The sequence below is a fragment of the Canis aureus genome, chromosome 12 (assembly GCF_053574225.1).
Source record: "Canis aureus isolate CA01 chromosome 12, VMU_Caureus_v.1.0, whole genome shotgun sequence".
In the NCBI taxonomy this organism is placed as follows: Eukaryota; Metazoa; Chordata; class Mammalia; order Carnivora; family Canidae; genus Canis; species Canis aureus.
In genome coordinates this window covers 57134891-57156989 of record NC_135622.1, presented here as the reverse complement: position 1 = coordinate 57156989, position 22099 = coordinate 57134891, and the positions used below count along the sequence as shown (strand labels likewise).

The 22099-nt window shown below is 55.1% G+C and overlaps 1 protein-coding gene and 1 pseudogene across 4 annotated transcripts; one reads left to right on the top strand and one right to left on the bottom strand.

Moving 5' to 3' along the window:
- Positions 1-431: 431 nt before the first annotated feature.
- LOC144324564 (large ribosomal subunit protein uL6 pseudogene) lies at positions 432-7377 on the bottom strand (annotated as a pseudogene).
- Positions 7263-22003, top strand: SLC66A3 (solute carrier family 66 member 3). 4 transcript variants are annotated; one of them, XM_077844125.1, is made up of 7 exons: positions 7266-7518; positions 12843-12925; positions 13027-13098; positions 14974-15027; positions 17588-17708; positions 19646-19687; positions 21017-22003. In XM_077844125.1, exons 1-6 carry the CDS (start codon positions 7376-7378, stop codon positions 19677-19679), a joined length of 507 nt encoding a protein of 168 aa, XP_077700251.1. In that variant the 5' UTR covers positions 7266-7375; the 3' UTR covers positions 19680-19687; positions 21017-22003. The 4 variants fall into 4 exon arrangements, with proteins under 4 accessions (XP_077700252.1, XP_077700251.1, XP_077700250.1 ...); XM_077844124.1 differs by having other exon boundaries at positions 13027-13100; positions 14970-15027; XM_077844123.1 differs by having other exon boundaries at positions 7267-7518; positions 13027-13096; positions 14970-15027.
- Positions 22004-22099: the final 96 nt, after the last annotated feature.

Below are 22099 nucleotides of genomic sequence, written 5' to 3'. Positions count from 1 at the left end.
GGAGAACTAGAATCAGGGGCTAATGAGCCACACTGAGACTCAGGGATTCCTTCTTCGCCTTTTTAACTACTTCTCTGAGCACCTCTGCCTCTTTCTCCTCTCTGTGGCAGAGCCAGCGTCTCTGCTCCCATTAAAACAACAACAACAACCCACTGTCCAGGGAACATACAAAGTGAGCCTGGAGCCTCCTCCTGTGGCAGAAAGTGAGGAAGTGTTCAAAACGGGATGAGGAGCCTCAAAGGGATGGATGTAAGAGCCCGTCTGAAGGGGCTTCCACAGGCCAAATTTGGGACAAGGTGAGCATCAGAGTGATGTCCTTACCTGACTTCACCCGGCAACCCAGCCCGTACAGCTTCTAAGCAAAGCCCCCACAAATCCCATCAAAGAATAATAATAACAATAATAATAATGAAGCCATGAGTTCATATCAATAAGTTTTAAGTTTTTTAAGTACAGGAAGAAAAGCTCCTCTCTACCGAAGAATGTAGAATAAATGATGAAAACAGAAAATCGCCATTTTATCTAATTTAGGTAAGAATCAGTAAAAGACGTTGAAAGAATTATGTGAAAGATTCTTAGGAAGGGATAAACGGTGAAGTCTGGGAGATTCCCATTAACCACATTATTAAATTTAACCTCCCCAACCAGAGGACAGCAGACAGCAGGTGCCTCCTGAGGGGACCCGCTGGGGAGGAGCACCCACACACGGAGCACCCCCTCCCCGCTCCCCATAACCTGAGCCACATCGTGAAGACACACCGGGCACACCCCAGCTGAGGTCCATTCTGCCAAACGGCCGGCCTTGACTCTTCAACCGTCAATGTCATAAGGGACACGGGACGGCTGAGGACGCGACATACGTTAAAGGCAGCGCAGAGGGTCGTCGGGACCATCTCTCACGACAAAGCAAAAGCAGCTCTAGAGGACACTTTGCAGACTGCATATCAGAGGATAGGCACTAAATAGTAGGCCGAGCATCGTACCGATGTTAGATTCGCACAGCACAATCATTCTATCAAGGTTACGCAGGACCATGTCCCTGTTCCTAAGAGGTGTATGTGGGGTAAAGTGTCACGAGGTCTGAAAGTCACCTGCAGATGGTTTGGCAACCACAAAATGTGTGCTCTATATAAATAGAAACCAAGCAAATGTGGATAAAAATGTCAACAACTGATAAACTTCAGTGAAGAGCATATGCCTGTTGAGTGAAGTCTTGCAACCTTTCTGTAGGTTTGGGAGCCTTAAAAAAACAAACCAGCAAACCGACAAAAATGGTGACCAGGGGACTGGCCATAACCCGTGGCCCTCCAGAGTTGACGTCTGTCCTACCGAAGAGCCCGGGTGCTGACAGAACGGGTCAGCGCTCGACCCCACATTCCCCAGGGAGATGTTACGTGGCCAGCTCCGGTGGGGTCAGGCTCCTGTGACAGGCTGTCACCCAGGTAACTGTGTAGATGGAGAAGAAGCAGAGTTCCTCCGGATGGGGACACGTGTCAGGGGCCGGAGAGATATCCCAGAGGGTGGGCACCGCAGAACCCCCACCCCGGCAACTCCCCACCCTCCTGAGGATACAGGGGAGCCCCAAAGCTCGGCCAGCCAGTCGGATGGGCCAACATCCTAGGGCGTGTCCCGGCTGGAACGGGGGGCTGGGACTCCCCACCTCCCGCAGAGCCTATCCTTGACTCCTCCTTGGGCAACTGGCTCCTCACAGTTTCAGGAGCAAGGCCGGTGGCCACAAACCCCTAAAACACTCTGCTCATTTGCACTCAGTCAGGAACTACCATATATTAGACGCCTACTGTGTACCTCTCAGTACATTTATGAGGTGGGTATGACTCCCCTCATTTTAAAATGAAGAAACTGAGGCCTAGGCAAGTGAAGGGCTTGCTCATCTCACGCTGGGAAGACAGCAGAAGTTTGCAAGGCACCTGAGCCCCACACCCACATTAGCCACATCAGAGGCTGCATGCAAAGCAGCATGGGAGAGGCTTAGAAATCCTCTTCCCACAACCCTGCCTCAGCTGGCTCACTCCCAGACCAGGCGGCTTCTGTCCTCGGCCTGGAGATTGTTTGTCCCACACCACAGAAGGACAGCTCTGTCTTACAGGGGTCCCTCAGGCAGGGAGCACTGCCAGGAGAGTGGGGGCAGGCTGGGCCCCAGGCTGGAGCCACTCTCTCCTCTAGCTGTTCCTGGGGACCCCGGAGGAAGGGAGGGCGAGCCGATGGGAGGGAGAAGAGGGAGCTACAGCCCCTCAGTGGGGCCAGTGACTTCCAACGTGGACCACCACAGAATGGGAAAGGCCTTCCTGCTTCAGCAGATAAGTGGGACACCACAATGAAAACGAAACACCTGCCACGCAGCAGGCACTCCACTTCTAGATGCTTCTACCATTGTCAGTCTGCTGTTGATAAGCCTTTGATGTTTGTAAGAAAGCTCTTTACTTCCTTATTTTACCTCCTACGAGCAGTGACTGCTGATGAGCAATCTGACCAGGGCCGAGGCCAGCGTGATTCCTACTGCTCGTGTGAAAGCAAGAACAGCCTGCGCCCAAATGGTGTTATCTGAGAACTAGCAGAGTTTACTAAAACCATGGGGGGGGGGGGGACACTCAGTCAACCGCGTAGATCCCTTTTCAGATCCTTTTTCAGATAGAAACTGAAATGACGCCTTGACATACCTGAGACTCGATCCCAAATCCAGGGAAAGCATAAGTGCTCCCCCTGGGTGCTCCCGGGGGCCACCTCCCCGCCCCCTTCTCTCTCAGGGCGTCCTGCTCCCTGCCTGATGCCCAGCACGCTTGTGCCCTCTTCCCTCTCCATCCTCAGCCGCTCAAGGACAGGACCCAGGACTCAAAACTGCAGGTCCATGGCCAAGTCCAGCGGAGTCCTTGTGTTCAGAGCAGCATGGCATTTTAGAAGAGGCAGGGGGACAGGGCACGGAGGTCAGGGGGTGCTCTTTGCCCTGAGATTGTCACTGACACAGCCGGGGTGGCTGTCTCTGCCAGACTTCCTGCAGCTTCGGTCCTCAGAGCCGGCCCCTGGCCCTGCAATCAGATACTCTCTTCCCCATGCCCGGGGCCCGGGGCCTCTCCAGCTCCCCCATCTCCTTCCCCGGCCCCTCGAGCACGGGAGCCCAGTCTGAGTGACAGAGCCCTCAGAGCACTCTGGGATAAGAGGTGAAACCAGCTAGGAGCTGCTTCGGTCCAAAGCACCCCAGACCCTGGGGTGGCTTTGCCCTGCAGTCATTGTGCCGTGCTCTGAGGACACGGTCATGTGAAGTCACTGGCTGTGACAGCGGACCAACAATGAGGCTGGCTGTAGCAGATGCCCTGGCAGTTGGGTTTCTCATGTGACCTAGTTCCTACCAAGCAGGAGCACCCCCAGGAGGCTCAGAAGGCAGAAGGCGCCACCCTTCAGAAGGCAGGACCCTTCCAGAAGGACAGAGAGACAGGAATGCGGTCCTTCTGGGACAGCTGGGCCTTGATGGCTTGCGGCAGGCTCCAGCTTCAAGAGCACCGGGCAGCTGTGGTGGCAGCTTCCTGCGGTGGTGGACACGGCACAGCAGCTCCCCTCCCAGGGCGATTCTTCAGGGACCCTTCTGCTCCTTAGAGACTCTTCCTACTACCTGCTTCCTTGTCCTTAAGCTGCTCAACACCGGGTGATCATAACTAAGCTAACTAAAGAGGATTGTGTGGTCTGTCCCTAGACCTTCACCGTCACACTCTTCTTGGCAGAGAACTTCCAGATCCCCTCAAAGTTCCAGAACATTCTGTCGTCTCCTGGGACCCTGGCTAGGAGGCTCGCCCAGACTCATTTTGAATTTTCCATAGTGAGCAACCACACAAGCATGCAATTCTGTGACCCAAAGGAAAGTTATATTGAGCTTTTTGTTCCAAAGTCTGTGGTGGTAGTGAGGTTGGTCTGCTGTTGAAGCCACCTGGTTTTTGTAAGACGATGCAACAGGGTCCTCAGTGCAGCTAACAGTAAAGAAGACCATCCTGCACTTGCCATTTTGAAGATTAGCTGCATTTTTTTTTAAAGAAAAATCCCCCGAGTCAATACAGCTATTATTGCATCTTTAAACTCTCACAAATAAGTCTAAAAAAAAATCATCTGGCATCCTGCTGCTTCTGTAGCTGGACAGCTTAGATCTTACCCATCAGCCTGCTGAACCGTTCCTTTTTCAGAAACATACATAGCACCGCGGATTTTCTGATAGCCGTGTTTTTAACAGTTGTAGCTTGCTGAATCAAAGCAGTTGAATTTGATACAAGTTCAAGGTCATTTCCTTCAAGAATTAACTCCTCTTTCTGGGTTTGAGATTCAGAACAAGCAACACCTGGCCTCATCCAAGCCGCAGATGTATTTTTTCACCCGAGAAATTTCAGATTTCGAGAAAAGAACCCTTCTCCTAGATAACAACGTTAATGGGGAAGTGAGCATACACTTCCTCAGTCACCTCATCTTGTACCAGAAGCCCAGAGTAACACCCTCGATCACCTTCTGCACACGACTACAGTTGGTGCAGACAGTAGCCAGTTCTCTCTGGTTCCCACCATTTGTCAACTCGGAGCCTCCTCTTCTCCTTTCCAAGGAGACCGAGTTCTATGCTGATGTGATTGAAGTCCCTTGGCAGGGTTCCTGTGGGGCCCTTCACGTTAGCAGCGCGTCCCTGCAGAGCAGGGTCGACATTTCTTTGACCGTCCAAAGCCTGATTGCTGAGAATGGTCTTTGTTCTCGCAGCAGATGTGGCAAAGAACAGATTAGCCACATTTTAAATCGATGTCAGGGAATGGCATTTTAACCTGACTGCGGTCCATTATGTGCGTAGCGGAAGTTTGGCCAAGAGAATCAGTATTTATGAAGGTGTCCCACAGGGAGTGCAGTCAACCTCTGTAGGTCCTGGAGCCAGTGCTTCTCAAGTTGGTGCGCCTCCAAATCCGGGGGTTCTGTTAGAAGGAAGCATGCGTATGTGTGACATATATCATATATATCATGTATTTGGATATATACAGAGAATTAAGAATATATATATTTTGGACTAAATTATGTCCCCCACCCCTAAATTCACACGTGGAAGCACTAATCCTCAGTGTGACTGTATTTGGAGATAGGACTTTTGAAGAGGTAATTGGGGTCATGAGGGTGGAGGCCTAGCCCTATAGGACTGGTGCCCTTATAAGAAGAAAGATACCAGGGATGTGCACACACAAAGAAAAGGCCGAGAGAGGACAGAGGAAGAAGACAGCCGGGAGAGGGGTCTCACCAGGAACCAACGTTGCCAGCACCTTCCATCTCCAGCTTCCAGAACTATGGGAAAATAAATTTGTGTTGTTTATGCCACCCAGAGTGTGGTATTTTGTTAAAGCAGCCCAAGCAGACTAATACAACACACACACACACACACACACACACACACACCCCAGCTCTGTCTCCTAAGAGGGCAGGTGCAACCGACACCTCAAAAGTACTAGGCACATGTCCTCCCAGGTCTTTGTTTCTGAACACCATGCTCTATTTATTAAAAGGATGTAAGGCTCCGTGGGCAAATGGCTGGTTCCCAGGGACGCCTGAGCCCTCAGTAACAGTCTGGGCAGGGCTCGGTCAGGGCATCGCAAGGACACTTGGCTGGCGATGCCAACGCGTGAGAGCCAACCTTGCCTCCGGGGGAGCTGGAGCCACGGAGCCACCCCTGTGGCCCTGCTTCCAGCAGCCTCCGGGGGAGTGTCCTGGGAGAACAGAGTTGGGCTCCAGCTGGTGCTGGTTGTGGGTCAGGAGGAAGCTGCCCCACCTTCTGCAGCACAGACTCCTCCCCTTAAAAATGAGGGTAACAGCACTTCATGCCTGTCTTCTCCTTGGTTTTTAAACTTTTATTGTAGAACGGTAATCTCCTATATGCCCATAACCAAGGCCCAAAACCATTAACTCACATCTAATCTCGTCTACATCCCCACCCTTCCTTCCACCCAAGCACCCATTATTTGAAGCAAGTTCCAGACATATTATTATTTCATCTGGAAGTATTTCAGGATCTCTAGAAGATAAGGATGAAACACACAATTTTCCTCTTAAAAGTTTCCTTCTGAACATCCTGTTTCCCTTTAATTTTGGAAGGACTCAATACTTCTGGGGTTTGGTTTTTCGTTTGTTTGTTTGTTTGCTTTGTTTTGTTTTGTCTTGTTTTTCCAGGGGAAGGGTTTTGATGGCCAGGTGAGGGCTGGAGGCGCACGGAGGAGCGTGGGGTCGGCAGAAGGAAAGCCTGGGAGCCTGGCCGAGGTTCACAGTACAAGACCAGCCACGGTGGATTCTAGCACCGAGTTTTGGTGATTTTTTTTTTTTCCTGCTTCAGAACCTGGACTGCCCCTGCGATCCCGAGAGCTTGGAGAATACACTGATCCCTTCATTTTGTGCCCGCGTCCATCTTACCTTCTTTGTATCATAGAATCCACCTCCTTAAGAAAAGCGTTCCCTCTGAAATGCTCAAGTGCCAGACTTGCGGGGGTTCGGGGCTAAGCCCGGCCCGGGAGGCGCCCCCCGCCCCCCCCAGCGGCAGGAGACGGCAGGAAATGAGACCACCCGGAGGTCTGGCCCCCACGGACGGGCAAAGCCTGTGTCCCCAGGTAAAGCGAGGAGGACGCACGTCTGCCAAGTTGGGTCGCCAAGGTCGTTGCAAGCTTCCATCTCTGCGATGCTTAGTGAGGAAAACAAAGAAAGAAAAGCACTTGGGACGTGAAAAATCCCCACAGAACGGTGCACGCCCCCGCGAAGGGGTGCGCGCGTGCCCTCCCGGGATTCAGCCCGGACCCACGCAGCCCCCGGGAGGGCGGAACTGTCTGGGGTCTCCCGGCTGCTCGGCACCCCGCGAGCTGGGCACGGCCCGCGCACCGCCCGGCGGAGCTGCAGCCCCGGGGCAGGGGGCGGGGCCCGGGAGGGGCGGGGCCCGGGAGGGGCGGGGCCCGGGAGGGGCGGGGCCCGGGAGGGGCGGGGCCCGGGAGGGGCGGGGCCCGGGAGGGGCGGGCGGACCGCGGCGTGGGGGGTGGCGGGGCGCGGACCCGCGCGGGGCGGGGGGCGGGGGGCGTGGGGCGGGGAGCGGAGCTGCGGGCGGAGGAGCGCACCCGGGACCCGCGGACTCGGGAGGAGCCGGGGAGGGGTCGGGGCGCCGGCGGGGCGGGGCGGGGCGGGGCGGGGGCGGAGATCCCGGCGGGGCGCGGTCCCCTACTGGGCGGACCCCGGCTCGGGCCGTGGGCGGGGGCGCCGGGGAAGGCGGGGAAGGCGGAAGGACTCGGCGCCCCCGGCGGCCCGGCGCAGAGCGGTTTCCTTCCCGCTGGCCGCGGCGCCCCCGCCGAGTCCCGGAGCCCCCAGCCCCGCGGGCGCCATGCGGGAGGCGCTGCTGCTGCTCTGCAACTGGAGCACGCTGGGCGTGTGCGCCGCGCTCAAGCTGCCGCAGATCTCCGCGGTGCTGGCGGCGCGCAGCTCGCGGGGCATCAGCCTCCCGAGTTTACTTCTGGAGCTGGCGGGGTAAGGCCGGGCGGCTGCCCTCCCCCTGCTCTCTGCGGCCCGGGGGTGCCGGGAGCCCGGCCGCGGGAGGCACCGTCCGGGGCGCTCACCTCCCCTGGCGAGTCGCTGCTCCCCGCGCGGACGGCGCACGCCCATTTTCAGGTGCGGAAACCGACGCCCGGGGTACCGCCACCCCGCCCGGCACCCGCAGCCCAACCGGGCGGCCGCGGGCGGGGCCGTTTGCACCCGGGGGCCTGTGACCCACGTCGTCCCGGAGCGCCCCGCCGCCACCCCTTCTCTCGGGTCTCGGCTTCCTCGCGCGCAAAATGAGGGGTGGGGCTAGAAATTCTAAGGGTCCTCTGGCTTTTAAAAGTTACCCGTGGGGGGAGGGGGACCCCGAGGACGGAGGGCTCCCTGGAGGGGGAGGAGGGGGGGGGAGGAGGGGGGAGGGGGGGAGGAGAGGACTTGGTCGGCCGCGGCCAGCCAGAGAGGAGCCGGGGCGGCTCGTCCGTGAGGAATCGGAGTGGGTGCCCCGACCAGGTTTCGCGATGTGAACGCGAGGAGCGGAGTTGCGGAACTCGGTTGGGACGCCTGGGGGGGGCGGGCAGCGGGGACCCGGAGCCCCCGGCGAGCCGCCCCCGCTCTCCCCCCGCGGCTGCGCGCCCTGGAAGCCGGGCGGGGAGGGGGGAGAGACCTCGGGGGTGGGAGAGGTGGGGTCCTAACCGGGCGCGCCCGTCTGGAGCTGGGCCACTGGCGGGAGTGGGGCCCCCGGCGGACTCGGGGCGACCCCCAACACGGGGCCCCCGGCTGGACAGCGGGATGGGCGAGGCCTCACCGCGCGGGCTGTCGGGGGGGGCTTGGGGCGCTGAGGGGGTCCAGGGGGCGCCGACGGCCCGGACGGGGCCTGAGTCCCTAAGAGGCGCCTGAGGCTCGGGAGGCGGGGCTGGCGGGGGGCGGGGGGCGGGGGGAGCCGAGGAGCGCCCGATGCCCGCGGAGGGCGGGGAGCCTGCCCACATCCTGGCGCCGCAGGTGCTGCGGGCGGCCGCTTCCTGCCCCTGCCCCTGCCCGTGGGCAGAAGCCGCCCTTGGGGCAGGAGGGGCCGGCGTGGGGGGGTCGGGGCGCAGGGGGCGGCGCGGGGGGCTTCGTGGAGGCGGGGGCCGGGCGCCCCCCGGCCCAGCTGGAAGTGATCTCGGCTCCCTGGGCTGGGTCCCTGGGTTTCCTGTCCACCTCCGGCCACACTGTATCTTAGTGGCTCCATTTCCAGAGCCGGGTCTGTGTGCAGACGCTGAGCATTGTCTTACTCAATCCTCAGGACACCCCCGGGAGGAAGACCGTGTTCACCGTAGACAGTAGGAACCTGGGGCCTAGAAGGTGAAGCATCACACCCAAGTTCCCCCGCAGCAGCAGGGCCCTAGGGGTCACCTGGCCCTGCCTCTCGCCCTTGCCATGCCTGCCCTCCCACCTTCTCCACGCTCACTGGGTTTGGCTGCTTTCTAGGCTCATCTCCCATATTGTGGGTGGGGGAAAGGGTTGGCACACCCTGCCCTCCTCTCCCTTTCCTTCCCCAGCCTCCTCTGGTGAGAGCCAGCTCGGAGCGGGTGCTGGGGGCAGTGCCTCCCAGTGACTGTCCCCAGTGAGCCCTGCCTGCCTGCCTACTCGGGGCAGGGCGGCCTCCAGAAGCCCCGTGGCTGAGGGGGGTCCCCGTGGAGGAGGGGGAGGGGAGAGAAGGACCCTTCATCTCCTGGGAAGTAGAAGCCATAACAACCCCTCAGAGGACATGTACCCTCCTTGGATCCTGATCTGAGCAAATTCTAAAAACCAATTTTTTATAGAATTGGGCTCATAGGGACATAAGCCATATCTTAATGATACTGGAAAATGACTTTTAATGTGGATTGGTGTGAAGCAGCAAGAAAATGCCTTTATTTTAGAAGTGCCTCCTGAAGCATGCACCTTGCACCCTTCAGCAAAGAGAAAGAAGGGAGGGGTCGTAGGTGAACGTAGCAAAGTATTATTTGTTGAAGCTGGTGCTGGGTACCTGGGCTCATTATGCTGTTTTTTTTTTTTTTTTCCAGTTTGTGTCTGTGTTTCAAAGTTTTTACAATTTAGGGGCGCCGGGGTGGCTCAGTCGGTTGAGCGTCCTACTCTTGATTTCGGCTCAGGTCATGATCTCAGGGTCGTGGGATCGAGCCCCGGGTTGAGCTCCATACTGGGCGTGGAACCTGCCTAAGACTCTCTCCTTCCCTGTGCCCCACCTCCAGCTCTTGCTCTCTCCTTTCCATAAAAAAAGAAAAAAAGAACTCAGAGTTTCTTCAGTTTACAAAAGCATCCACCTGATTCCTTCCTTGTTTCATGCACGCGTGGGGAGGACAGGGGACCCCAGACCAGGCCATGGGCAAGCACATCCGCCTTCAGAGCCCCTCAGGTCTCTGAAGAGAATAAATAATCGCCTGTTTGGAGCAGTTTCCTAATTCAGGTGACTGGGGGAGGCCGTGGTCTGCCCTGGAGGGGGTGGTGGGGAGGGAGTCACTTGCCCTCTTCAGGGAGAAGAGGTGGCCACAAGAGGAGAGGGCTCTCCAGGCAGGGGGCTCCGGGAGAAGCCTGTGGGCCGGACTAGGTGACACTTTTAAGGCACCCACGAGAGCTAGGGATGCAGTTACCCCTGCTCCCCAGGTGGGAAGCCGGGGCAGGAGAGGTTAGATCCCCAACGTGGGGATCCGGAGCCCAGCGGCCGTGCCCCGGAGTGTCAGTTCTTACCCCCCCGCACTGGACGGGAGGCTCCACGTTTAGCAAGGGGCCGACCGCAGGGCAGAGGCCCGGCCACTCTGAGGAGGAGGCTGGGCAGGTGGGGCAGGTGAGGGGCAGGTGGCGGGGGCAGGAAGCACTGGCTGGGGTCCCACAGCATCTGGTGCGGGAGGGAGCCCAGATAGGACCCCAGGCTGACCGTGGGAAGCGCTCCGTGCCGGGAGGCTGCTGTTTCACAGTTGCTGGCACAGGTGTCCCGGTGTCCCTGGGAGGTTCCCGGTAGGGAGGCAGTGGGGCCAGGGAGGCAGTGGGGCCGGGCTGGCGGAGGCTGTGCTGGGCACCTCCCAGCCTAGCGGCACCTGCCTCCACTTCCTCTTGAGACGGGGCTCTTCCCCCACTCAGAGCACCCGTGCCTCACTCAGCTCCTCCGCCACCCCTCCTCTGGGCATCCTCCTGCCCTGGAACCTTCCACAGCTGGGCTTTCAGACAGGGCAGCTCCGGTGGGGGACCCTGCTCCCCCTCCCCCCAGGCCCAGCAGGCTGCCTTCTAGGCTGTTGGATGCCCCGGCCTCTGGGTAAGATTCCCTTAGAAAAGCCTTCAGTCCTAATCCCGGTTCTGCTCCTGACTCCTCAGTTGTTGCCTCTGTGGGTACATGTGTGGTTTTTGTTCAGACCTCTAGGTTATGTGCGGAGGAGAGAACCTCAAGTCACTCCATGGAGTAGACCAGGAATTTTAACAGATTTGTGGGGCTGCGGGTCAGACATCACTGGGCGTGACTGTAATGAGCATTCAAGCATTCAACTGTTTTTCCCCCCTCTGTTGTGCCTTTTATTCCCATGACATACTCATTCCATAACCGGAAGCCTGTATCTAAATTATTTTTTTAATTTTTTTCTTTATTTTTTATATCTTTTTTATTTAAATTAAATTTGCCAACATATAGTTGGCACATATATAAAACATAAAACATATAAAAACATATAGCTTTTAATTAAAAGCAACATTAAAAATAAAAGGACATTTACGACCCTCAGGCCACAGAAGTGATAGACGGTTGACCTTGAACGTTTGGGTCCCACTGGGAGAGCATTGCAGCCTGGCAGCTGGGCCTCCCTGGGAATGCCCCAGGCTGGGTGGGGGTGGGGGGGTGGGAAGCACCCCACTGGAATCAGGAAATTTAGCCTCTGGTCTTTGTCTTTTCCCTGAGTTGTCCTATGACTTTGGCTTCTGGGCCTCAGTTTCCCGAGGTGGTCTGTAAGATGTGGAGGGCAGTGTGGATGACCCCGGGCAGTGGTCTTGGCTCCGACGTCCCAGGGTCTCATGCCTCTCCTGAAGGTCACTGGCTGAACCCCTCTTGGCGTTTGGGAGGTGTGCCCTCCATGATGTGGGTGCGGGCGGCCCAGACTGCAGGGCCTGCTCGTGTCCCTGCTGGTCATTCATTCAGCGGGTCTGCTCCAAGGCTTGCTGTGTTCCCCTCTGCAGAGGTGGGTGGGCTACAGCTGCCCCCTCCTTCCCTGGCCCCCTGAGCTGCCCTGCAGAGGTGAACAGAGGGGTGCTGTTCTGGAGGCCTGGCAGGACGGGAGGCCATGCAGCGGGGCAGGGGCCAGGAGGAGCACCTGCTTGGCCCCTGAAGCCCAGAGGTGACCAGCCGCAAAGCCAGAGAGCCAGAGGGCAGCAGGGCTTTGGGGTCCCTGGGAAGAGGACAACTAGGGAGGCCCAGGCCTAGGCAGACCCACACCCCCTGGGAGACGCCAGCCTCCCACCTCACCACCAGCTCAGCCAAGAAGTGTCTGCTAGGTTGGAAACAGGATGGGGGGCACAGGCTCCCCAGCCCTCTTCCTGGCTGAGGAAATGATGAGGGAGGGCAGCTCTGGTTTACCTGGGGAGACAACCCGGGTGATGGCACAGGTGACTCCAAGGGGACCTGGGGGGGTTAGGTTCTTGGGGACCTGACTGGCTGGGGAGCGAGCTGGAAAGATGGGAAGCTCAGGCCTTTTCTCCTGAGAAGCGTGTGGGGTCCTGGGGTCCTTTCCCCCACGTCCCCAGCCTTTCAGAGCTAGAATTTTCTTCAGGAACTGATGGCTGCTCTTCCCTGACTGGGCAGCACTCTGGAAGGCCGCAGGGATCACCCGGGTGGTTGGTTGTCTTCAGAACTCCTCAGCTCCGGGCTGCACCCCACCCCACCCGGCCCCTCATGAGCGCCCGCCCCCGGATGTCTGTCTTGGCCTGTGTGGCTTCTGGTGTGCGGCCTTCTGAGGGGCTGCCCAGCACCCTAGCTTTGGAGACAGGCCAGAGGGGGGCCGGAAGCCCCGTCTCTTCCAGCCTGGTCTGCAGCCTGCCCTCTGCAAGGGGGACTTGACACTGTGCGCAGTATGCCCGGCTCCGGCCAGGACTGGGCCTGTGAAATCACCAGTCCACCCTTCGTGTTTGAAATCTCCCCTCTTGGCATCTGCAGGCTCTGCCCGCTGCTTCCAGGATTTTGCAAGCCAGCCTGTGCTCTGGAGTGCTCCTGGGTGCTCCCGGGTGCTCCCGGGCACTGGCCGGGGCCCCCTGCCGGCTGCCGGGTCAGTGGGGCTCAGGCTTGCCCTCTCTCTCCCCAGCTTCCTGGTGTTTCTCCGGTACCTGTGTTACTATGAGTACCCGCTGCTCACCTACCTGGAGTACCCCATTCTCATCGCACAAGGTAACGGAGCCCCTGGATGCCCGTGTCCCCTGTCCCCCCTGGGCCGGGCTGGCAGCAGCCCTCGCACTCTGTCCTGCCTCACCCCAGCCTTTCTCTTTCAGACGTCCTCCTTCTGCTCTGTGTCTTCCACTTCAACGGGAACGTGAAAGGGGCAGCGCCCTACCTCGCCCTGTATCCTTCAGCATCCAGGGATCAGATGGGACCGGGGTGGTACTTGCTCGCAATGTGTGCTGCTTACCAGATAGATGTTCTTTGGGTTAACCTAAAAAAGATCCCAAATGCAGGACTCCATGGGAGGGAAGATACCTCTGCAACCTAGAGGTGCTCCAGGGCAGTCCCTCCCTGTGGCCTCCCTTCCAAGACAAGGGTGCCAGCGGGGCTCCAGCCAGCCAAGTGGCTTGTAGACCTAGTACCTCCCTGCTGGCGTGCTGAGCGGTGGAGGCACCCTGCTAGGGCGACCTCATCCAGATTTATCCTTTAGGGGAAGGGAGACATTTCTTCTTCCCTAAAAACATCCCCAGAGTACTTGAAGTCCCAATAATGGGACTGTCACTAGCACGGTGCCACTAAGGCACCCGGTAGGCTGCTTGCTACTGCCTGTCTGTGTGCGAGCGTGGGTTCTCGAAGGCTTTGTTCAAAGTGAAAACTACGCCCAAGACGTCAGAAGGGTCCTGGTGGGGATCCGGCCGTGACACAGACGTGTGCCCACTCACGCAGCATCTTCTGTGAACAAGGGCCTGGCTTTCGTTTCAGCCCTCTCTAAAAATTCGGTTATCTTCTTGTTGAATTCGCATTCCTGAAAAAGCCACGAAAGCCTTTTGAGTGGCAGCCACTTAATCCTGCCACATCTGTGAAATGGCCTGAGCTGATTATTCGTACATCTTCAGGGTGGAGGAGGGAGGAGGGTACAGTGAATTTTTAACAGTGAAATTTTTCTTAACAAAAGTGTGTCCCAAATACTCCATGGGACATACTCGTACTAAAAGATATTTTTATTAATCTGAAATTCAAATTTAACTGGGTGTCCTGTTTTCTATTTTTTTGTTTTGTTTTGTTGTTGTTGGTTTTTTTTTTTTTTGGTGAATCAGGCAACCCCATAAAAAGGTCATCTTGAGGCACTCGGGAGTTGGCTACACCTGCTGCTCCTGGTCAAGTTTTGTGAAATGTTATGTAAAGTATCTGTTTGGAACGGACAGTATAAAACTGGGTCAAATTAGTTTAAGAAATTGAATTAGAGAGTGCTTTAAAACCAAGATTTCATCTGCCTACGTTCCAGCTGCTGTTCTGGTGTAGACCAGGTTGCTAGGAATGAGTTCTACCGACTTTTCACACAGGGCGCTGTGGCTCCCTTCATTCAAATAATGTTATGGATCATAATCACAGCAACCTGTTGGGTCCCTGTTGTGTGCCACCGGGCATTGCCGAGGTAGATGGGACAAGGAATGTTAAGGCCATTTTGCAGATAAGCAAACCGAGGCCAAAAGAAGGCAGGTGACTTGCCAAGGCCACAGCTGAGGCTCTTGGCCGTTATCTCGTGTGTGCGCTTGGCTAGCTGGACTCTCTGTGCTCATAGCCTCATTGAGCTTGACAAAAATCCCCTGTCATCTCTCCAGTCTCCCATGTCCCAGCATTGCTGACACCAACCGGATTTACGCTGGAGTTAGCAGGGAAAGGGGAAATCAGTGAAGAGAGTTTCACGTGGCACCAGTTTTGCAGGACGTGCCTCCCCTATAATGTTGAGCTTCTCATGTAAATGCTTGACTTTTGCCATGACATTGGCGATGTCTGCGTGGTCGGGGATGAGGTGGGTGGAACCCCAGCAACAGTCCACAGACAGGGCTCTTGGCAGTTCTCGTCCATAATCTGCTTGTTCTTTTGAGCCATTTTTGTCTCTTCCAAATCAGACAGGCTCTAGTAGCCCCATTCCCAGGTCGGCTTGTGTGGTGGGTAAGCTCCGTGGTCCTGGTGGGAAGGCTCGGGCTGGGGGGGGTGGGGGGGGTCAGGGCTGCCTGCAGAGCCTCTTGTCTCCCTTAGCGCTGGGTATATGTGTGGCCTCGTGGTTCGTCCTTTCCCTGCAGAAGTGGATCATAGACCTGGCCATGGTGAGTGAGTCACACCTGAGGAGAGTGGGCAGGGGTCTGTCCCTCCAGGCGCCGCCCCGCACTCTTTAACCTGCTGATGTTGCAGCTGTACGAAAGCATCACGGAATGAGAGCACAGACCCATCCAAATGTTTAAAGACCTTATTCTCACTTAGCCGTCTGGCAACACTGTTGACTTCCTTTTTGGGGAGTCATAGAGAGCCAGGCTGGGGGGGTTGCCAACAGTAGTAGGATGAAGAAGTGGACATGAGTTAAAGAGCCTCTTATCAGGTTGACGATTGCGTATTGGCCACTTACTCATTATTTTTCTAACCTTTCCCCCACCCCCGCACCCCCCGCTATTTTTTGCCCTCCTTGGAAAAGGGTTAGCTCAGTACTCTTTTCCTTCCTTGGTTAAGGGCAAAAAAATCCCATTGTTTGAGAATAGAATTCAGAGGGTGGGTCAGGAAGCATCTGAGGCCAGGGCTTCTTTCCAGAGTGACTGGAGTGTACTTCTCCACCCAAGGGGAAAAGGAGAAGTCTTGGTGGTCCCCAGTCACTGCCTGTCACGCCCATGTTTATGAGCTTCACCCCCACCCCGACCCCCACCCCCAGCGTCTTGTCTGTGACCCTTGCCAGAAAGCGAGCTTGGCTCCATGTTCTCTCTTGTGACGTATGGAGAGCAAACAGGTACGGCTGCCCTATTAACAAGGAAGAATTTTACATGAATATGTCCCAAATACAGCGCAGGACATACTCATGCTAAAAATTATTTGTTGTTGGTTTGAAATTCAGATTTACCTGGGTGTCCTGTATTTTTATTTGCTAAATCTGTCCAGGCCTTGGTTATGCTCCCAAAGAGAACTACCTCATGATTCTAGCGATGGCGTCTTCTCCTGGGAGACGTGTCGGTGGGGTACCCAGCAGACCCTGTGAGGGTATCTGTGCAGCGCTGGCCATGCCCCTGACACCAGGGCCCCACTAGGCTTTCTTGCCACCTGACCCTCGGCCCGCCGATCCCCCCCTCCGCCCCGGCCCCCACTGGCCTGTGCTCAGGGCAGTCTCCCCACCTGGCCTCCGTCCTCAGAGCCGTCTGTGCCCAGCCCTCGGGGTGCCCTGTCCTTGGATGCGAGCTCTGGCTCCCTGCCCTTCCCTTCTCCACTGTCCACTGTCACCGGGTCCAGGTGGCCCCCTCGCTCCCCTGCCTTTACCGTGGCCACGCTGCTTTGCACTGGAGGACGTGGTCACTGATCAGGAACCGGGTGGGTGCCAGCACCGTGGCAGGGCAGGGGGGACCCAGCTCCCTGCGCACAGCTGGGCAGCCTCTCCGGCCGCGGGGCCGACACGGAGTCTGGGCTCCTGGCCACCCGCTCCTGCAGCACCCCGCTCGCCCAGCACCCCGCTCCCGCAGCACCCCGCTCGCCCAGCACCCCGCTCCCGCAGCACCCGCTTGCCCAGCACCCCGCTCCCGCAGCACCCCGCTCACCCAGCACCCTGCTTCCGCAGCACCCGCTTGCCCAGCACCCTGCTCCCGCAGCACCCCGCTCGCCCAGCACCCTGCTCGCCCAGCACCCTGCTCCTGCAGCACCCCGCTCACCCAGCACCCTGCTCGCCCAGCACCCTGCTCCCGCAGCACCCCGCTCGCCCAGCACCCCGCTCCCGCAGCTCCCTGTCTCTGTCCCGCGCAGGCCAGGGGTGCGGACAGGAGTCCGTGTGCAGCCGCAGCCGGCGGCAGGTCGGGTCAGCCCCGCCTCGGCCCCGGGCGCTCGGGCCGCTCCCAGCTCCCAGCGTGCTGCTCCCTTTGGCCGCTGCTCCCGCTGGGCTGAGGCGGAGGCGGGTGAAGCCGGGGCCGGGGTGTCTCACCGGGCGGCACCGCAGAGGGTGCGCGGCACCCCGCGGACTCCCTGGAAAGGCCAGAAACTCCGAGCTGGTGCGCCTCGGCTGCTGCTGGGGTTCATGAGCCAGTCCAAAGCAGCCGGGTTTCCCCCAGGCTCTAAAACACCGCGTGTACCCGTCTGTCCGTCCGTCCGTCTGTCGCCTGATTTCATTGGCAGGTGCTTGGAGAGGCCGCTGTGGCCCATCACTTGCCTCGGAGCAGGGAAGTGGCCGGCTGTGAACAAGCGTGTCGCGGCAGCTGGGGCTTTGTGCTTGGTCACCGCTTGCCCCGACTGCGGCTTCGGAGGCACGCTCAGTCTCCGGGGCTTTGGCTTTTTTCAGCGAGGGCCTCCTGACGTACTTGCTCGTTGTTTGCTACTCTTTTCTGGCTTACCAAGTTTCCGTGGAGAGATCTGCAGCTGGCTTTAGGTCTTCCCTTGTAAGTTAGGGCCTTCTTTTGTCTTGCTGGTTTTAGGATTTTTTTCTTGCTGGTTTTAGGATTTTTTTCTTTATCACTAGGATTTGCAAATTTTACTACAGTATGTCTTGGTGTTGACCTGTTTTGTTGATTTTGATGGCATTCTCTGTGCTTCCTGGACTTGGATATCTGTTTCCTTCCCCAGATCAGGGAAGTTTTCAGCTATCATTATTTCCTCAAATAAACCTTCTACCCCCTTTTCTTATTCTGCTTTTTCTCCTGTAAACAGAATCTGAGTACTTTCATCAGCACGGCCAGCAAGTTCGCTCAGCTCCAGTGCCTGTGGAAGACCCAGGACTCGGGAGCCGTGAGCGCCCTGACCTGGAGCCTCGCGTCGTACACCTGTGCGGGTAAGAGCAAGATGCCAGCCGACGGGCGCATTTGTGGGCATCGGGCAGTCCCCGGGGAGACCGTTACCTTCCCGGCCACCTGTCGTAGGTAGCCCCGCAAGCTTGAATCCTCTGTAGGCAGCTATTCACGTAGAACCTGCAAGCGGATGCATATTCACAATTCTCACCTCACGCAGATTATTTTCTATCCTCTGCAAGATCCGTAGTCCGGGTGCTAAAGAAAAAAAAGTAGAAAGGACACCTTTCTCCAAAGATCTGGCCTAGTATCAACAATCCTCTCTTATTCTTTGAAAAACATCAGGAGGTGGGGATCCCTGGGTGGCTCAGGGGTTTGGCGCCTGCCTTTGGCCCAGGGCACAATCCTGGAGTCCTGGGATCGAGTCCCGCGTTGGGCTCCTGGCATGGAGCCTGCTTCTCCCTCCTCCTGTGTCTCTGCCTCTCTCTCTCTCTCTCTCTCTCTCTATGTCTCAAATAAATAAATAAATAAATAAATAAATAATAAATAAATAAATAAATAAATCTTTAAAAAAAAAAAGAAAAACATCAGGAAATTATATTGAATCCACTAACTTGTTTTAAAAATGTGAATCTTTATGATGTAACAGATTCCAGAGATGACAGTCATACACTGACTTTTGAGAAAGAATATAATTTGTGTGTGTGTGTGGTGGTGGGGGGTCGTTCTGGAGCCATATTTCTTGAGGTCAAGTTCAGAATTCCATGATTTGTGTGGATTCTTGCAGGAACTACCCAAAATACATATATGCTCTTTTTGGTAGAATAAATTTTTTTTTTTGGTTAGAATGATTTTTTAAAATTCAGAGCTATCACATTAATTAGGTTGACTACTTTTAGATATTTGAATTCTACTTTATATTTCTTCTGTGTCCTAAAGGACCAATTTCTCTCTCAGGGGTTAATGGAAGGGGGCCTTTGTGTCCCAAGTTATTTAAAATGAAGGCTTCTTGGGTTTTATTTTTAGCTTTAAAGTGTTGAAGTGTTAGGAAATGTTGAAATAGAGATATGGTTTCTGGAATTGCTAATTAGATATATTACTTATTAGCTCTCTAATTTTATCTTCAGGTATTATCTTGAAATGCTGCATATTAGATTTTCTTGTAGGAAATCTCCAGAGCCCACATACATTTCCATCGGTTTTGCTCGGCGCTCTGTGCTTAACAAGTACTTAGACACATTGAGTAGATGACAAACTGGGGGTTAGAACCTGATGGAAAGAAATGAACTGGTTTTAAACCTAATGTCCTAAATGCGGGACGTGTGAGGCGGAGGGTTAGGAAAGGCAGGCCTTGGGGTGCAGGTTGCTTTCTGGAACTCCCAGCTCATGTCTCCCTCGTATGTCCACCTTCACTGTGACTACAGCTTCCTGGTGTTCCCAAGGTCAAGTGCTGTCCCCGAAAAATGAATTGAATGGAACAGTTGTAGTTAGACCCTGAGGAAGATCATGCCATGCCCTTTGCTGGGCCTGGGTTTCCTTTACCTAGAACACCCCTGTAAAAGAAGGGGGTAGCGTTTAGTTGTTTAAAAACATTGATTTTTGCTCATGGGAGCCTTTCTTTAAATTAAACCTTACCAGAAGCCCCATAGGTAAATGGGATTTTCAAAATTTGCTTTTTGGGGTGGGGGACTTGGCCCACAGGATAGGAGTGGGGCTCAGTTTCTCCCTGGTTTCCCTGCGCAGCCCCAATTACGTTCGAGACACTGCTCTTGCTCTTAGGAGCAGCTTCAGAACCACTGGGCTAGGACGTGTGGCCAGAGTTGAGCAGTTTTATAAAATCTAGTACTGACTCCGTATTCTCTCCCCCAGAGCCTTTTTAAACCAGTTTAGTGTATATTATTCCTGTATTTAAAAATGGAGAGACGTTAGCTCAAGCAAAATGCCTTGAGCAGCAAGTTGATGCTGCTGTTTTCTTTTACAGCAAGAATAATCACCACCTTAATGACCACCAGTGATCTAACAGGTAAGCACAGTACGTTCCTTCCCACTTTCTGGAATTCTGTCCCCCGGGTGCCTCCTTCATGTGTAAACGGTCTCACGGTCCCACACATCAGCTTGCTCCGCTGTACAGGGAGGCCCGCGAGCTCGATCCCGGGGCATCCGCCCCCACGCGCAGAACTAAGCACCTGGTTCTTGCAGCGCCCGGGATAGAGGGTGTCGCCGCCGCAACAGGTGCAGGGGGCAGGGATGCCACCACACAGCTAGCTATGGAAGGCTGCTGGGAAATGTGTTTTGGAAGAGCAGGACAGGACAAGCACCTTGGGTGGGGCAGGGGGGATCTGACCTAGCCAGAGGGACCTGGGGCAGCGGGTTTGAAGAGTGAGATGGGGGGGTGGTGAGAGACGGGGAGAGGGAGCAGCCCCCGTGAAGGTCCCGAGTGGGGTACACCTGGCTCAGCCACAGAGCGAACGGGAGCTCTGGGAGGAGTGTGAGGATGGGGTCCGCTGAGCGGACAGTCATCTGACCCCTCACGTCCTTGTTGATTTTTTTTAAAGGGGGAGGAGGAAAATACTTGGATCGATGCAAAACAGATTTAGTTATTCCTTAGGCTGTTGTCTACTCCCAAGTTGGGTATCACTTGGAAAATGATCAAAACAAATGGTGTCACCTATTCTGTGAAGACTAGATATAGGTCCCTGGCACGTAGACCCCTTAAATAAGCCGTTATTTGAGAAATAATTGCCTACAGAGCAGTGAGGTGCATAGGCTTGTCCCTTTGCAAGGCCGCGTCTTGGGCTTAGGTACCTTCCGTCAGCTCTGAGAGAAGCATCGGAAGTATTCTGGCCACAGCACAAACTTGGGTCAGGTGGGGAATGGGGAAGACAGGTCTGTCTCCTCCGCGGGACCTGAAGGACTCTCCCTATGGGAGGAAGAGTCCAGCTGCAATTAACCAACAAAACAAGCCTACATGTTAGAAGTTTGAAAGACTTAGAATGTTCTAGTTATACTTCGCTTTGTACTTCAAGTGACAGCTGTTCCTGAAAGTGATCTGGGGATAATCTTTCGAGGACAGTTTAGCTGGAATCTTACAAATGTTTTACGACCACAAGGATACATTAAATCTCATAAATCTTACTCCTCAGGAGAGTGTTCATCGAGTCACTTACGGTAAAGTGTTTTCGGCCCAGAAACACTTAGAACCAGAGTTGTTCAACAGAGTTCCAAGTTTCGTTGGGCAGGCTGGGGTGTGGCTAACCGGGTTTCCACTGAGAGCAAGGAAGGAAGCAATTCTGTTTTAGGACATGAAAACAGTACGTGTTCATACAGACGTTTCCTTTTTGATTGATTTCAGTTCTTATGCGATTTGTGATCATGCTTGCTTTGAATCTGTGGGTAACAGCCACGGTACTTCGCTACAGGACGACGGTGGGAAAGGCTGAGTGATCGATGCGCGGCTCCTACGCACAAAGTGGATTCCTAATGACTGAACCAAAGGGGAAAATAAGCTCACTGCTAAGTCAAGGTCTTCTATAAATTTAGTTAATTGTTTCAGAGACTTTGAAGCCAAAGGTATTTTAGACACAAGCCACGTGGACACCTGTTTAGAAATGCTACCCTCCCCTCCCTCCGCCTCAGGAGGCGGCGGCTGGGCTCAGACCCCTGCTGGCTGGGCCCTCGGGATTAACTGTCTCTGGTTTTGGGCTTTTACAATCCTTTCCACGGCACAAGCGATTATGAATGGAGTGAGATTTTTCTCAAAGTCGGAAGTGGAATTGTAGTAAATTACTAATGTTCCCTCCCTGGGACTGTTTAATTGTAATAGAGCTTTAACAGGCTGGCCTTTCCGTATCGTATCACAAGATAGTACCTCCTTGGGCTCTAGTAAGGTATGAGGCAAGCAAACGCTGGCCAGAGTTCATATACCAAAGTTAGTCTTTTTAACCTCATCCAGTGCCTTTAAGAAGCGTGCTATGAGCTGCAGTCTCTACTTACGAGGCAGTCCCGATGAACTTTCTGATTCAAGCATAGTGCTGCCATTTTTTAAAGGGTCACACCTTTAAAAAAAACAAAAACACACCTTGTCCATTGACAACATAAGCAGGAAAGGGTATTGCTGGGTTCTGCCAAGTTCTTAAGGATTTCACGCTCATTATATCATATTCTAAACATGATGTTAAGATTATTGGATGCAGCTTTTTACTACAAAATTTTATAAAGCCTAAAATTTAAACTCTTCCTTTATGATTGAATGGCATTATTCTATTATATGGAATATATAAACGATGTTTATTAGAAAATGTTTTAGCTTCCTATGTAAAATAAACTCTCATATTCTGAACTCTGCTGAGTCTTAAAACTGTCAGTTTTGGGATCCCTGGGTGGCTCAGTGGTTTAGTGCCTGCCTTCAGCCCAGGGCGTGATCCTGGGGTCCCAG